This window comes from Lagopus muta, chromosome 5, assembly GCF_023343835.1.
Source record: "Lagopus muta isolate bLagMut1 chromosome 5, bLagMut1 primary, whole genome shotgun sequence".
Taxonomy (NCBI): domain Eukaryota; kingdom Metazoa; phylum Chordata; class Aves; order Galliformes; family Phasianidae; genus Lagopus; species Lagopus muta.
This window is the reverse complement of record NC_064437.1, coordinates 45583544-45599924: the sequence shown is the minus strand read 5'-3', so window position 1 is coordinate 45599924 and position 16381 is coordinate 45583544. Positions and strand designations below refer to the sequence as shown.

Sequence of the window (16381 nt, the reverse complement as noted above, 5' to 3'; positions counted from 1 at the left end):
CCCGTCAGGCGCCCTCGGGGCCGTTCGCTCCCCGCCTCCCGGTGGCGGTGCCGCGCCAAGCGGGGCGGGCCTAGCCGAGCCGAGCCGAGCGCGCCGCACGCTGCCCAGCGCGAAGATGGCAGCGGGGGAGCCTCAAGCCAAGAAGCTGAAGCTGGAGCCGAAGCAGCTGAGGTAACGCGCTGTTGCGACGGACTGCGCCTCACGGAGGAGCGCGGAGCGGCGCTGGGCTGCCGCTGGGTTGGAGACACGTGCGGGGCGCCGGGCCTGCCCGGGCACGTGCAGCGGGCTGCGCGCCGTGCCGCGGCTCATCGGGTCCCCTCGCGGCTCTCCGTCGCGCTCCGTTCCCGCGCGGGCGGCGGACGGCGGCGGATCCGCGCGCGGCTCCCACTGGCGGAGCCGGGCCGGGCCGGGTGGTGCGGCTGTGCCGGGCGCCGAGGTGCGGCGTGAGGAGCACGGGGCCGGGACTGCGGCGCGGCCGCGGCTGTCTTCGCTTGTGCTCCCTCGGACGGGGACTCCGGTTGTCCAGCGGTCCCCGCGCACAGACAGGTATTTGTCGGGACATCGAGATCCTGTGGAAGTATTCCATTTGAGATAATGTGGGACGAGGTTTCGGTGCCGCTTGCTGTGCTTGCTCCGTGATTGCGCCGACCGAACCCCTTTGGCTGACGGCGTGCACGGAGGCGACCCGTTCGGTTTTAATGTCATAGCAGAAATATGAAAGGGTTCTCAGTGAAGGAGTGCGATCAGAGAGCTGCGGCGGGGCTTTGTCGGTGCCATTCCGGGTGCGTTTTCCCGGGATTATCGGGACGCGAATAGAATTGTCTGATACCTGATCCCCTTCCAAGTGCTCAGGTTATGAAGATTAATGACGGGAGGTCCGAAATGCCAACATCACCCGGCGGTAACTAGTGACCCGCTCAGATATAGCGTAAAGCAATGGGCTCGGGAGCTGAAGCGAGCGTAACCCTTATCTTTGCAGACACCCGTACAGAGGGAGCTGACCCTACTCACATTGCCCGAGTCAGGGCACTTTTCTGGCGGTGGGGTGGCTTTTCAAGTCTAACAATAGTTAGCAAGCACAGCTGCAAGTAATGGAAAGGGAAAAAGGTAACTGTGCTCTGAAAGTAAATAAATGGCATACAGCAGTGTGAATTGTGAGTAAAGAGCACCAGCTATTTCCATGACCTTAAAGTGAGGAGGGACAAAGAATTGGAACTGAATATGTTCCTGTTTATAAAGCTTATTGGGGGAAACCACTCTGTAACAGCTCGATGCCTAAACATAAAAAGCAAAATAAACAAAAAAAAACCCCACGTTATTGAGATACTGAATTAGAAGTGGGAAGGATGTTTGCGGTGGCATGGGAGGCCATGGTGGCATGCTCTTGCAACAACCAATAAAACCAAGAATAATAATTTTGTATGCTACACAATGGTTAAAATGTAAAAAATAACATTGTTAAATCTTGCGTATTCTGATTGCGCTGAAGTTTATTTCAACAAAGGCTCCAGTCTTGTGCCGTAGGCAGAAAAATGCCATATAGAGCTGATGATGGAACCAAGTCAGCGTGCTGTAGGCCCTGATTGGATGTGTGAGGTGGAGAAGGGCACTGGGCTGGCTCTGGCAGACCTCTGTGCTCCCTTGGATGTGGCTGCGGGATGTGCTGAAGCATGCTGCTGTGGGACCTTGTCCCAGGCTGAGTGGCAGAGATTCCTTGCCTTACTGTGTTTGTTATGAGTTGTTAATGCACACGCTGGTATGTGAGCATCACTGAGAATTTTGGAGGATGACGGCTTTGTATTTGTTATGTGAAGAATTAGAATTGGAAGAGAACTGATTGCTCTTGACATCTATGTTTTACTCTTCAATCTCTTTCAGAAGACCATGCATAATGAACTGTGCAGGGATGGTCTCGCACCCTACTCATTCTACCATACAATATGAATGTGTATCTTTCTACTGCAAAAACTGTTTTAATATCGAGAAATGGCATTAAAAAGTTAAATTTCACTCCATAATATCGGCAGCACCTTGTCAGCAATAATAGACATGTTCCTCCCTTATGTTTTTAATTTGTTATTTTCCGTCCTCAAATGGTACCAGGGAGGTTTCATAGATGAATCTTTTTAGTTCCTTTTCATCTTTTCAGGCAAAGTAGAACAGAAGTGGCTCCCTCAGAGTGTAGGCCAAGCTGACCTGGTTCAGTGGAAATTCTTTGAAGGCAATGGAGGGTTGTTGGCATTGCCACCCAACAAGCAAAACACAGAGCTCGAGGCCCAAAGTGGCATTCCCAGCACAGTAATGCATCGTGCTGACATGACATCGTGCTGGGTGGCAGGTTTTGTATTGTCTTCGTTGACGGTGCAAATCCCCACTAAAACCAACGGGATTTAGGCAAGGCCGTGAATGCCTGTTATGTGTTTCAGACTTCAGACCACATCTCTGCTGTGCAAAGTAAAATATCACTGTGTGTGTAAACTGTGCCATTTGAACAGAAAGTACGCTTGCAAAGCTGCAAACAGTTTGTTGTTGAGCAGTGGTATCAACTTACTAGAAACGTCACGAGGGATTAATATAAAGAAGTATTAAAAAGGATTTGTGCCCTTTTATATTTGGTTTGGTTGTATCTTGGAGGCCTGTGGAAACTGCAGCCAAGCTTCTGTTAATGTCACGCTCATGAAAGAATGTGAACATTCTCTGTAGATTTGTTTGAGCTTTTGTGTGTATTTCTATGTAGAAATGTGCATGTCTGCAGAAGAAAAAATGAACCAGCTTGTGAAACCCTCCAAGGTAATGTGCCCTCTGTTACGTGATGGCCCCTTGGCAGTTCTGCAGCTGCTGTATTGATTGAATAGTTACCATGTAGCTGGCTGTTGGAACAAATCGATCTGCATGAAGACAGCGTAAGCACTGAATTTGACAATTCTGACTGCAAGTACAAAGTACAATATTCCTCTTCTTCTCTTACAACTAGACAGAATTGCTTTTCAGAGTAGATTATCAAACACTCTGTGCTGTTTTCAAAAGCAGTCACTTTGTCACTACCATTCTGCTGGATTGTAGACAGCTTGATACTGGTGACTGTAAAAAATGTTGCTAATTACATGCATTTTTAATTTCCATAATAAGCTAGGTTTTAATTTAACTTGCTCTTTCATTAGCTTTCTAAAAATGAAAGCAGCTTCTGAATATTTTAAATTAGCTGTGACAAAGCTTTCAGTTAAGATTTAGTAAACCATTTTTCTTTCTAATCAGCTCTACCTTTATTTTTTTTTCCACCACGTTTTCCATTGCTGTTCTTTTCAGTTTCTGTCTTTGTTGTTTGTACTTTCCTCGCTTTGCAGTTGCCCACATCTGCAAACACAGGTAACTTTCCCTGTGTCAGTACTCCCGATAGCCTCTCAGTACAAAGAGAGATATGACTTAACACCTTATTGCGTTTGCCCCCAAGATAATAAAATCATAAGACTTCTTTTTTTTTCACACGGATCCTTAGTCACCTTTAGAAAGCAAACATTTGTGAAAGATGCTAGCAACATACGTCTCTAATTTTGTCAACTGTCAAAGTTGTGCTGGTAGGAATACACCCAGAAGCAGAATGCCCCGCAGCGGCTGGTGTAACAGTTGAGGCACTTGTTTCCATTGTTTGGATCCATAACTCAAACTGCTAGTTAGATTAATGCCTGTCCTTGTTGATGTAATCATGCAAGATTTATCAAAACAGTGTCACAGGATACAGTTTCTACACTTTTGCATTCTTAATTCTTTCCGTTACAGAAATTTCACACTTTATTGAGAAAGAGCGAAGCTTGAGGAAGAAGGAGGCTGTGGGAAGGCTATTTGTGCCAGGAACCACCAGCATGGCAGGCGTCTCCTCCCTTCACAGACGTTACCTGCAGCCCCTCTGACAATACAGCTGTACTACCCTAATATCCTCCAAAAACATACACCTCTGACTTGGGTATTGTTTTACAGAAGTTAGCAGGACCAGTCTTGTCCTTAGAAGTGCTTACATGCATGTTCACATGTAGGACGGGAGCCAAGGCAAATAAATGTATCTATTTCATAATGAGTTTTTGACTTTGTCTTTTTTTTTTTTTTTTTAATTTGCAAGTTCTATTTTTTTCAGCAAATAAAACAGCTTGTGTAGAATTACTCATCTAATCAGATCTACTAATGTTACTTCTAAAGAGGCACGGAAGAGGTCTGGAAAGCAGACTTGAATGAATAGAGAAGTAATTGAATATAGTGTCAATTGTAATAGAGTAAAATGGACTTTCTGCAGAACAAGACCTTGGCTTCCTCTGTTGTTGCTGAGGTCTATTTGAAGTGGAAATGTTTCAAACACAGCTCTCGCTTGTAGTTCAAGGTTGTGATATTGAATTTGAGTAGTTACTCACACAGGCAAAGTACATGAGTATTTCACAAAGCCAGTTTTGGTAGCAGGGAATGTGTTGCTGTCTAAAGGTCATTAATTAGTATTTGCTGTTAACGTGTTGGGAAATCTTATCTTATTGAAGAAAGCAAATTGAACTTGAAGATATGATATGCACACTAGGTTTTCTCAAGGATTTTTGTTTTGTTTCTACATAACTCCATTCATAAATCATTTCAGTTTGCATCCTAGAGTTATTTATTCAATAAATAAACTTTTTGTGTGAGGGGGAGATGTCTGAGTATTTCACAGAATTAAGTGAAGGAAAGGAGATATTTTTTCCTCCATTGTGAACTGTAATTATTTCTGTAATGGTTGTTTGACTGCACTCAAAGCTATGTCACACCTGAAGGATGTGGTAACATAAAGCAACTTGCTGGCTTTATGCTACTTCTGGATTTCATTTCCAGTGAAAGATATTGTAATTTTTTGTTGTTGTACTTTCAGAGGTACAAAGCAGTTTAGCTAAAGGATTAGGCTGTTTGACTTGAATGGAGAAGGAAAAAGCGTGTAGCTATCTGCAGTGTGATGAAGACAGCAATATCCTTAGGTTTATAGATTCCTTTTGCTTTTCACCTGTACGGTCTGTGAAGCTGCTCTAAAAGAAGTGGGATTGTGCTATAGAATTGTGAAATGAAAAAATATTTTAATATTTTGCTAGTTGATCCATATAAGATAAAATGTGTTGCATTTTGTTGTAAAATACTAATTTCTCTCTGTAGAAATACTTTCAAAACATTTTTTTTTTCTTTTAGAAAATGCATGTAAGATCTTTGAAGTTCTATTACTGAAGGATAGTTTGTGGACCTTGTGCAAAGTCTGACTTTTTTTAAGGTCTGCTGAGGCTATTATGTAAAAGCTCATTATTCTGTCCCTCAAGCATGGGCAGATTTGTTCTATAATTGTGTAAAATGTGAGGATTGATGGAGAACTTTCTGGTTATGCATTCCAATCTGGACAGTTTTGTTCCTAATACTGTGAAATGGAACGTAACGCAGTCCAAAGCTAAGGTATAGTTTGAATGCACAAGTTACAAATGTATGCAGTGCGGAGTTTCCCAGACCACTTCAGTATGGTGCTGCTTTACAAGTTCTCACGTGCTTCTCTACTGTTATATCAGGTAGAGGTACAGGTCACTTTTATTTCATACTGTGATGAATCAGTAAGCATTTTAGTGGAATCATCTGTGGTATCATAGTTCATAACATGTACAGGAATTGATATGTCCATAAAGATCTACTCCTTGCTGTATAGTTGTGGAAGCAGTTAAGAGAGATTACAGTTAGACCCTATCAGTTGTTATGTATGTAGATTGCTCTGAAAGTAATGCCTCTGATTTTTTTCCATGGAAACTACAACTGATACAAAGAGCACAACAACACTATTTAATAGAACAGTCTCAGCTACAAACCCCTGTTTTTCAGCATAGTCGCCACCATTAACTATGTGTTTTTACCAATGCATACTGAGCTTGTAAAATTCTGTGCCAGTGAAGGTTACCCTCTGTTGCCACTGCTGAAACACCACACACCACCTCACTGTGCTCACATCCACTGTTTGCTCAGTGGATGTGACTACATAAACGTTCAGGAAGTGTCAGTGAATGTCAGTGGGTACGATATTTTCCACATGGAGGAATTCAGTGACACACTTTTGCTTCATGTGTGTTTCCATGTCAGATGCTGTTGCATGTGTCAGACTGCACCTCTGCTACCATCTGTCACACAGCAGTGAAATGTAATGGAATACTGGCAGGAAGACTCAGCCTCTACTGCCATCCTGCCATTGTGGGCAAACATAATAAATAAGAGGCATTACTTTTGGAGCAGCCATCATATTTTTAGTTGTGCAAGCTGTGAATTCCATGTTTCTTGCTGGGATTTCTGAAGCCAAAACACACTTAAAAACAAGAGTCATCTGTTCCATGCAAGCTGAGCAAGGTTGGGAGGTGATGGATGGGCTTAGCAAGCTCAGACTGGCTTGCTTGACTCATGCATGGTATGACTACAAGTTGAACTTGTGGCACAACCATCATAAAGTTAATCTGTGAATGACTATAACTGATAAGTGACCATTTTACTAGGGATTCCTTGAGTGCTTTCACTCCAGCTATGCGTCAGGATCTCTAGAAGTTTTGTGGCAGTTGAACAAAAAATGTGGTTAGTGGTAGGCCATGCCTCAAAGGCATCAGCAACAGTAGAATCTGCGGGTTTAAGCAGGATGATCATACACTTGGGAATACCTGTAAGTTTACAATGTGCCATTAACAAATACTGTTGTGATGTCCCATATTCATAAAAGGCTGTTTAGTTTGCTGGACAAATACACTTTTTTTGCTGAATTGGCAAGAGGCTAGAAGCATCTGCTGGTACCTCATTCAGATTCTAGCTTAACATTCATAAAATACAGTTGTTACATACTGCAAATTAATATAATTATAGAATCACAGAATATCTTAACTTCTAAGAGATGCACGAAGATCACTGAGTCCAACCTCTGACTCCATGCAGGACCACCTGAAATCCAAACCCTACGTCTGAGAGCGTTGTCTAAATGCTTTTGGGCTGTGCTTGCTGCCCTGTGCAGCCTGTTCCATGCCCACCACCCTCTGGTGCAGACCTTTTCTGTAACCCCCAGCTGCCCTCCCCTGACGCAGCTCCATGCCGTTCCCTCAGCCCTGTCGCTGTCACACACAGCAGAGCTCAGCGCTGCCCTCCGCTCCCTGTGAGGAGCTGCAGCCGCCATGAGGGCTCCCCTCAGCTCCTCTGCTCTGGGCTGAGCAAACACAGGGACCTCAGCCACTCCTCACATGATTTGCCCTCCAAGCTCTTCACCATCTTTGTATCCCTCCTGTGGACCCTTGGTAGTTTTTTTGTCCTTCTTGTGTTGTGGCACCCAGAGTTGCACTCAGTGCTCGAGGTGAGGCCACACAGCACAGACAGCCAGCTAGCAGTGCATGATGCACCAGTTGCAAATATTACATCTGTTTTCTTTTATAAATTCTTTATGTGCTTGTTAAAGCCAGACAGTTATTTCTGAGAGAATCTACAGCTTGATACTTCAAAATGAGTTTATTGCTTACTACCTGATTTATTATCTGTGATGGAACAAGAAAGACCAAGCTGTATTAGGGTTATGTTCATCTGTGTGACAGGATTTTTTGCCTTCATTTTTGGTTACAAGACTGTTAGGCACTGAAATTGTTAAACTAAGTCTGATCAGTTGTCGAACACAGGCTGGAGGATACAGCCATTGTGTGTTTACATTTTTTATTAGAGTTCGTGATTCTCCTTGAGGGATCTGGGGCCTGTTGTGCTGCATTGTTGCAAAATCGGGGTGAGATGTGTTTCCCACTGCCCTTAATTTTAATTTTAAGACTAACTTTAATAACCAGAATAACTTTAATAGCCAGAATGTTGTGAGTGGTAATTCAGTTTTGAGTTCTGCTTGGAGATGCCAGAAAATCTGTCCAATAAAGCATAAATATTCCTGCTATCTTTAAGTGATACCATGAGCATCACAAGCACCCCAGATTTTGGAGACGTCTCGTTTGACATACCTGAAAATCAGCAAATATGTGAGAATTCTGGCTTTAATTTTTCTGAGTATAGTATTGCCATTTTGTAGATGAAGGGGAACTAAGGCTAGGGAACACATTATTGGGAAGTTATAAAGTTTACGTGCTTAGTTATAAATGATACAGCTGTACTTAACAGAATAACACAGGATTAACTTCTGGCAAAAACAGCCTTTTCTGACATCAATTTAATGAATCAGTGTTTCTGGTGCTGATAAGTAAACAAAATAAGTGCCAAATCAGCATGGGGTGGCTAGCGGTAACTGGCAGCCAAAGGAAGAAAAAGCGGGCAGGAAGATGGGGAGACAGAAAGTGGTGAGCCTTTACTGATGATTTTGCCTTGTGGTATGGCAGCTCTGGGTGCTGTGCGGATGGGGATGGTGCAGGTTAGCTGGCGAAGGGCTCACATGGTGGCAGCTAATCCACGCATCTCAGTGACTCCACTCAGCCTCTGGCTGGTTGGAGAAATGACTAATGCCAGTAGCCGTGTATCACAGGTGGCTGCCAGCTGCTGGGGTATCCTGTGAGTAAAATCTCCTCATCTCTAGCACTGCAGTGGGTTCTTGTTCCGTGCGTAAAAATTGCATGCAGGGGCTCCGGGCCATTGCTGGGTTAGACAGCTTGTCTCAGAGCAGCACAGGGGTGGTGGGTAGGCACCCAGCAAGGCGGTGTGGTGGGAGCTGGGGAGTATGTCTATGGGATGGCTGTGGGCATAGGGGCCTGTCCCGGCCGGGGGGCGGCTGGGGTTCCACAGGGAGTACCCCGATTCTCACTGTCCCGCGACATTAGTGCTCTGGGCTCAGCTGGCCATCTTTACTGTGGGCTGTGTAATGGGAACTCCACACCTATTTGCTACCTCGCTGACATTTTTAAAATTATCACGGGCGATCACGCTTCCTCGCGTGGGGAAGGGACGTGACAGCAGAGGAGGGGTGGGTTAGGCGCTGCTCTCTGCCCGCATCAAAGATGGCGGCCGGGGCGCGGGGCGGGCAGCGCCGTCCGGTACCGCGCTTCCGAACCGGGGCGTGAGGCCGGCCGCCCGCACCCCCTTTTGCCGCTCGCTCCCCTCGCCACGGTGGGCCCGCCCCTGGCGGCCGTCCGGCCAATGGCGGGGCGCCCAGGCGGGCGGGGCGGGGCGGGGCGGGCGGGCCGCGGTGGGCGACTCAGTCACGGCCGAGCGAGGCGGTGCGCGCGTTGCAACTGCCGGCGGACGCCGGACCGAGAGACGACGGCACCGGAGCAGAGCGGGGCTCTGTGGCGGCCGGGCGGGAGCCATGCCGACCCTCAGGTAACGCCGCGTCCGCCGCGGCTCCTTCGCTCGGCCCCGAGCATCGGGGGAACGGGTGGCGCGCGTCGATGCGCTCCTGTTCTCGAGAGGGGCGGGGGCGGCGTTCCTCTCCCTCCGCCCGTGCTTGGTTCTGTCTGTCTTCACGCGCATGGTGTGTAGGTGCGGAGGTCGGCGCCGAACGCGCTCTCCGCCGCCCGTTCGTGTTGCGGCGGAGCGCCAGCGGGTCGGCGCGGACGGTGCCGCGTGCTCCCCGGCCGCCAGCCCCGCGCGGGCAGCAGCGGTCCTCGGCGCTTTACCCCTGGTTGTCGGGGGCGGCGGGCGGAGAGCGCCGCGTCCGGGCGTCACCCGCCGCCTTTGGGTCGGTCTGTGGGGCTGGGTGGGCTGCGCCGCGCCGCTGGGGCGCGGCCGGGGGGCGACCCTGGGCAGCTGTCAGCCTTCGGCGCCCTTGTAGCGTGCCGCGCTCCGAGCCGGATCTGGGGCGAGATGCGAACGCTGAGGAGCGGGGTGACGGTGCGGCACCGGACTGTTGGCTATGTGTTGGCAGTACGGCTGTCTCGGTGCGTCCGGGTGGTAACTGAAGAGTGACAGATCTGTTCAGTGAAGTCAATTACTGTGGCCGATTTTACTTCCCCAAATGCTTCGTTTTAAAACGAGTTCTTCTTCAGGAGAGAACAGGCAGGTTTCGTTATACCCTGGCTAGGTTCTGTCCTCAGGCACTTGAAGGAGCGCGTGGAGCTGCGGACCCTCCCGCCCATCCCCACCCTCCCTGCTCCTGCCAGGCCTCCCGCTGCCCTGGCCAGCAGCACGGCTAGCTCTGCCTGGCTGGGGCTGGCAAAACTACGTGGCGAGCTTGGTGGCAGTGGAGCCGTTGGTGTGTGTGATGGCTCTGGTGCCACAGGGCTGAGGCTCTGGGCTACGTCTGTATGATCCTGTTGGTGTATCCCTGTAGAAGGCTGTGGAAGTTCCATAATGGATGAAGCCTTCAGTGAAGATGCTCCGCTAGGTCAGCACGTAGACATGTAGCTCCCTTGCCAAATTCTGCATTAAGACCTAAATAATGGCAGCACGTGAGCGGTCCTGCAGGCTCCTTGCGTCTGTGTGCTGAGGTGGCTGGCTGGCTGTGATGCAAGGGAGATAGTCTGGAGTCATGCTGTGGCAGTTCTGATGTGTTTTTAATGCCAGGTAGGCTATGGCTGACGGCAGTTGTCATTCACTTATATTGCATGGGAAAGGAGGATGAGAGAAAGCTTTTAGCCGTTTACATGCAGCTAATATGGTACTATTGCTGTTTTATTTTCGCTGTTAGTGACCTTTGATAAGTTCAAATCCTAGATATGAGGTTTTACTGTGTTCTTTTGTGACTGAGGTAAATGCTTAGAACGTGTCCTGTTTGGCCTTGCCTCTAAGGGCAGGACCAAACGGTTATGGATACACTGACATTTCAGGTCTCGTGGCACAGCGTCTCACGGTCACAGCCGGCTGCCGTGCGTTGTGGTTATGCTGTGCAGTTGGGACACACAATTGTCCCAGTCATATTCTATTTATTAAAGCTTTCTAACTGTAAATTGAGTCTTTAGCATGAGAACTTTTGATTGAAGGTGTTACAGCTGCACAGCAGGATGAGGCTGCTATAGACCAATAGAGAAAGTGGATTTATCAACTTAGCTTTCATTACAATTTACTATTATTATGTAAATAGTTTTGCAGCAATTAAGAAAAAATCTGAAATGCTTTTCAATATTTGTTGTTAAAAACATGACAATTCAGTACCTAGAAGCTCATTTTCTCCCCTTCTCTGTGTACCAGCAGCCAGTGCTTCCACTGACATTTTGACGCTGCTGTTCCAGTGGAGTGCACAGTGATACCAAACGATAACAGCATTGTTAGTACGCAGACACAGTGCTGCCAGCATTCAGCAGCCAACTTGAAACAGGACTTTATTTTTAAAAATGCCTGCAGCAGTGGAGCAATCACTAATATATGACCACAATTTCGGAAGCAGCTTTCCAGACCTTTCAGTTATGGTTACTGTTGTTGATCTTTTTGAGAATGATTGAAGGGTAGCTCAGTACTCCTGGGCTTTTTGTTTGCTTTGTTTTTATATTCCACCAGTTTGATTGCACTCTGTTTCAGCAGTGTGATGAGTAGTATGGGAAATCTTTGGTTGTTGGTGAGAAATTAATGGTCTTAGTAATCTCGCAAGAAAATGCCATAATTAGCAGGTGGATATTTGATATTTAATGGACTACATTGAACTTACAATTAAAGCTAACTTTTGATGTAGCCCAGCATTAAAATACAAACTCATAAAATATGTTGCTTGTTGCCAAGCATTTAGAATGCGAATACTCAGTGCATGTAAGCTTTCTGTGAAGTAAGTTGGCGTTGTTCCTGCAGTTTTGTCTAATATGGAGTATTTCTGTGTCTGAACAAGTCACAGACTCGTATCAGCTGCTTATACATGTGTACTGCACATGCACACACTTGTATACTCGTATAGTCAGATGTATGCCTTTAATTTTTGCACAGGGAGAAGTTATCACTTGTTCCTTGAAGAGCTAAATGTTCTCTTGCAATAAGTTGGTTGAGTTAAACAAAAGCTTCCTGAATGACTAGATAGCAGTACTTGGGTGCAAGAGGAGGGAGGGAGGCGGGCAGGCTGTGTTGTGCGTGAGTGTTTGCTCCATGTCTGGTGCAGAGGTATAGCTCTCAGATAACCAACATATTGTGAAATCTCACATCTCAGGAAACTATTGATGCTTCTTCTCTGTCTTTTACATCTGGATAGTTGAAAATAATCTGTGGATGTTCAGTCAGTCCAGGTTGGACTCCTGTGTGACTGAGTAGCAGACAGGAGGGCAGCAAGGTTCATGTTTCATGCTGAAAGTATTCAGCTTGGAGAGAACGTAACGTTTAGTTATCTGCGTCTTGCACCTGTGACTTGTAAATTTAGTGTTGTCCTAAATGTTAGGTTTATTTTTGTGCTTTTACAATATATGGCTTTATGGCATATATGTGATTAATACTTTTTCTTACGGGGTGCATAGCAGCCAAGTAACAGCCATAGCTCATCTGTTGCCGTGCAAAAGAACAGCGTAACAGTGAGGATAATTTGCAGCTCCTTCTGAAGGGAAAGGGTGATTTGCAATATCCTGAAATGTAGTCAGTGTCAGGTTAATCAGTGAGAACGTGCCAAAGATTCAGAGCAAAGTCTAACAGTACAGACACTGGACTTTTCCTGTTGTGGTTCACAAATCTGGTATTGGAAACTGCTGATCATTGTGGTGTCTGCTTAAATTGGCTGAATGTTTGGTTTACAACTTAGACAGAGATTGTTTACGCTCTTCCTACTCTGTCCGAAAAGGTATTTTCACCAAGTGCGGTCAGTGTGACATGCTGCTTCTCAGCATATAGTCACTAGCACAGCTAATTACCATGTTTGCTTTTAAAGCTCTGCCCCAGCTGGCATACTACTACACAGCCCCTTGAGTACTTAAGAGGAGATTATTGTAAGTCACAGTGGAAGTAGGAAAACTTGAGGATAGGATGGGAATTGTATACGATGTAAAGAACAACCTGGATTAAATGGCACTGAAGGTGCAAGTTCCTGCTGTTGCTGGAATAATGACAGTTTCTATGTGGCTTATTGGCCTGGTAGAGCTACTGTGGATGCTCAGCCATCAGTACAGCATGTGCCACTCCAAGCATATGACAGGTATGTCCTGCAGCACACAGCTCAATCAAACAAATATTTGTTCGCTTCTATTGTGTTTCTTTGTTGAGGAACCTAGGTTTTCAGGTAGTGCTTTCAACACGTCGGGTGTATTTTCGAGAATTTTTGGAGTACAGCTGCTGTTTTTTCTTGTGTGTGCCACACTCTTATGCAAGCTAATGCTTGCTGTGTGCAGAAGTTAGCCATTATATCATTTTTTTTCCTCAAGTGTAGCTGTAAAATTACTGTTCTTGAGAATCTCAAAGAATATTAGGATTGGCTAAACATCAAGTACAGTAGTGTTACTGTATCATTGCTCATTCTTTGATACTACTGATGAAATACCTGGACTTAAAATGAAAGCGATGTATTGTGTAGAGGCTCCAGGTGCAATCCTCTATCCTTATGTTACCTCAACTGTCACCTGTTTTTCCTCTTTTCTCCTAGCTAGATTAACTTACTTTATTTTGATCTGCTTTATGTATGATTTCCGTGCTTAGAAGAAACAACGCTTCTCACAGTTACAAAAATATTTAGTGAGTGCTACAGGTTTTTACTAAACAGATGTTTCCTATTTTATTGACAAGCAAGTTGCATTTCTGGCTTGGTCTTCAAAATAGTCTTGCACATGAACTTGGCAATACAAGACCTGTCCTTAGAACTGTAACAGAAATCAAACTATGTAAAGTGGGGTTTGCTATGTCTCTATCAAGGATTTTAATGTTTGCCACTTTTCATTTCTATGCTTCAGAATTTAACATTAGATAGAGATTAATGTGATATCCCAAGAAGAAGAGGAAGTGTAACTGTTTACTTCTGGCAAGTATCTTCAAGTCTGACAAATATTTGTCAACTAAGGGTCTTTTATAGTAGCTGTGAGAGGAAATACATGGATGAGCTTTCAACCTCTGTTGGACACAGTCCATGAGATTGCTTCATGTCATCTCCTTTCTGCTTGTTCTGTGTTATTTTTTCTGATCCTACTGAGGAGAAGTTAATTAAAGCCATCATTGAGTAGGCAGATGCTGAGCCTGTAAAACATTTCTGTTGCTCTGAATGGGCCAAAACAATTGAAAACTCATTGACACTGAGATTGAGCCGATATTCTGCAGCCTTGGGCAATCAGTTGGTGAAGGCTGCAGTGTTACAGGAGTAGTATGTGGGAGGTGTAGAGGCTGGGAATATGCCTTCTCTGCAAATACTTGATAGAGGCATAGTAAAGATGGAGGCACGTTTGGTGGCATTCACATTAAAGCTACCTTGGGCAGCTAGAGCAAGTGCTTGCTGTGCCAGTTGGAGGCAGCAGGTGTTGGCTTAGCAAGGAATGTGATGGTTTTGAATGTAGATTTAGGCAGCCTTGGAAAACAGCTGCATTCACTCCTACTTGATACCAGGCCTGTATCTAATCCCCTGGTATTATTGCATTATCACCCAAGTATGTGCTATTCAGGAAAATGAAATACATATTTTCTCAACAGATCTGAAAAAAAATGAAAGCCAGCTCATTCAGTTGTTGATGATATTATCTGATGTCTTGTTTTTGTGTAGTGGAAGTCATAATAATGGATTTCAAATTGATAACTTCCATTCCTGCTTTTTAGTCAGTAGAATTTGTATTTTAAGATGACTGACCATGCAGGATCCATAGGCTCTTAATTTCAGTTTATTAAAACACTCCTAAACTGTGGTTCATTAGCAACTAAGTTTGTTCAGTGGACTTCTAATAACCTGGTCTGGTTCTCCCTGTGCCTAAAATCTGGTACTGCAACCTGAGTGCATTTCTTTAAAGCAGCGGAACAGATTTTTATATACTTTATTTGCCGACTTGTGATCTGAATATACATCACAGTATTATTCTGATCAAATTTGACCCTCTGTCTGTCTGACAGGTAGGCTGTTGCTGTTAGGCTGGACAGAATTTGCATTTCTTTGTTTCTTAGTTTTATTCAAGAGAAAAGATTATTCTTTACTTTAAAAATGTCTTGAACTTATTGTAACAGGAATGCTGGACTAACTTGAAAATAATTGGCTCTCTTACAGTGAAAATGTTCTGTTTGGAATGGGAAATCCTCTGCTTGATATATGTGCGGTTGTGGACAAGGACTTCCTTGACAAGTAAGTCTGGATTTCTTTTTTTTTTTTTTTTTCTTAATGTCAGTTTTGTTTCCAGAATGATGTCTATAAACTAGCAGAGAACTAAATGCTGGTGTGATGCGAGGTCTATGCTCATCTTTGTGGGATTTTGACCTTATGCTGAAATTGTATTTGTTGTTGCAGCCATTTCTGTCATTTCAATTTATCAGTCAAGAACAGGACCACTTCTTATCAGGTAGTCTGTTATCTAGCTTATGCCTCTTTGCACTGCCATCTGTATAATCATATCTCTAAATTGCTGTTTGTGTGTTCCTGGTGGCATTGAGCATAGTCATTCTCTGATCACTTCATAGAGATGGGGTTTTTCCAGAGCTATAAACTGTAGCTGCTGTATTCTTTATCGTGGGCTCATTTTCTACTAGTTGCTGATACTTTGTATATTTGGTTTTCAAATGATCAGTTAGTTGATTCAGCTTTCAGAGTGCTCACCATTCTTTTTTCTTTTTTCTTGTTTGTGAATGTGTATTGCCAGCCACAAATTTTTGGTACTAAGCTGTAGTAAAAAGAATAATTTGTTTCTTCATTTGAGTTTTATTTAAAAGTGTGTTTAAATGAGAGCCTGAGTGTTATAACCTGAAAGCACGAGGCAAGAATTTTGAAACAAGAGTTTCAAAAATACCTGGAACTTTAAACTCTCAAGACATGGGCTTGATTTCTGAAAAAAATACCCTGATGCGACTGTTTGGCTTAATATTTCAACTGAAATAACTTGAAAACCATTCTCTGAACGTAACTAATACCCTACCTCCTCCAAACGAACTAATCATTAGAAATTGTGATCAGAGAGGTGATGGGATCTATGTTGCTGCAGTGAAAACCTGTAATACTATGTTGTGCTTTTCACTGGGCCTGATGTGCTATGCAGAATTTAAATGAATTTAAAACAAGTCTTACGTGTGCAAGTTTGAGTCCTGTCAGACCAGTTTAACTGTCTCCTGGAAAGTCATATGCTTTGTGAGCACTTCTTTACTGCCAAAATGGCTCAGTGGAGTGTTGAATTATTTAAAGCAACAATTTCACGGAGGCCATGCAGATTGTGTGATACCTCTGCTAATAGCCTGAAATCTGGGAAGCTTGTCTACACTCTTACATACCTGATTTTCCTTTTTGCTTCCCATTTGTGAGTGTTGTCCGTGGATGAGTGTGTCTGTGGACAAGACTATTCCACAGCACGTTTTGACTTCACATATAACTACTTCTTGCAGTACTTGCTGA

General features: G+C 44.7%; 2 protein-coding genes across 19 annotated transcripts in view; one reads left to right on the top strand and one right to left on the bottom strand.

The window, feature by feature from the left end:
* LOC125693507 (calcium/calmodulin-dependent protein kinase type II subunit gamma) overlaps nt 1-16381 on the bottom strand; it is a 761290-nt gene that overhangs the window by 311179 nt on the left and 433730 nt on the right. The gene's annotated exons all lie outside the window — the stretch shown is intronic.
* Nucleotides 14-16381, top strand: part of ADK (adenosine kinase) — a 268987-nt gene continuing 252619 nt past the window's right edge. Inside the window, exons 1-2 of one of the 2 annotated variants that reach the window (XM_048945591.1) lie at nt 14-171; nt 15053-15127. In XM_048945591.1, coding sequence (XP_048801548.1) covers nt 116-171; nt 15053-15127 — 131 coding nt within the window. In that variant the 5' untranslated portion in view covers nt 14-115. Of the gene's footprint in view, nt 172-9164; nt 9301-15052; nt 15128-16381 lie in introns of those variants that run through there. The other variant, XM_048945592.1, reaches the window with a different exon arrangement.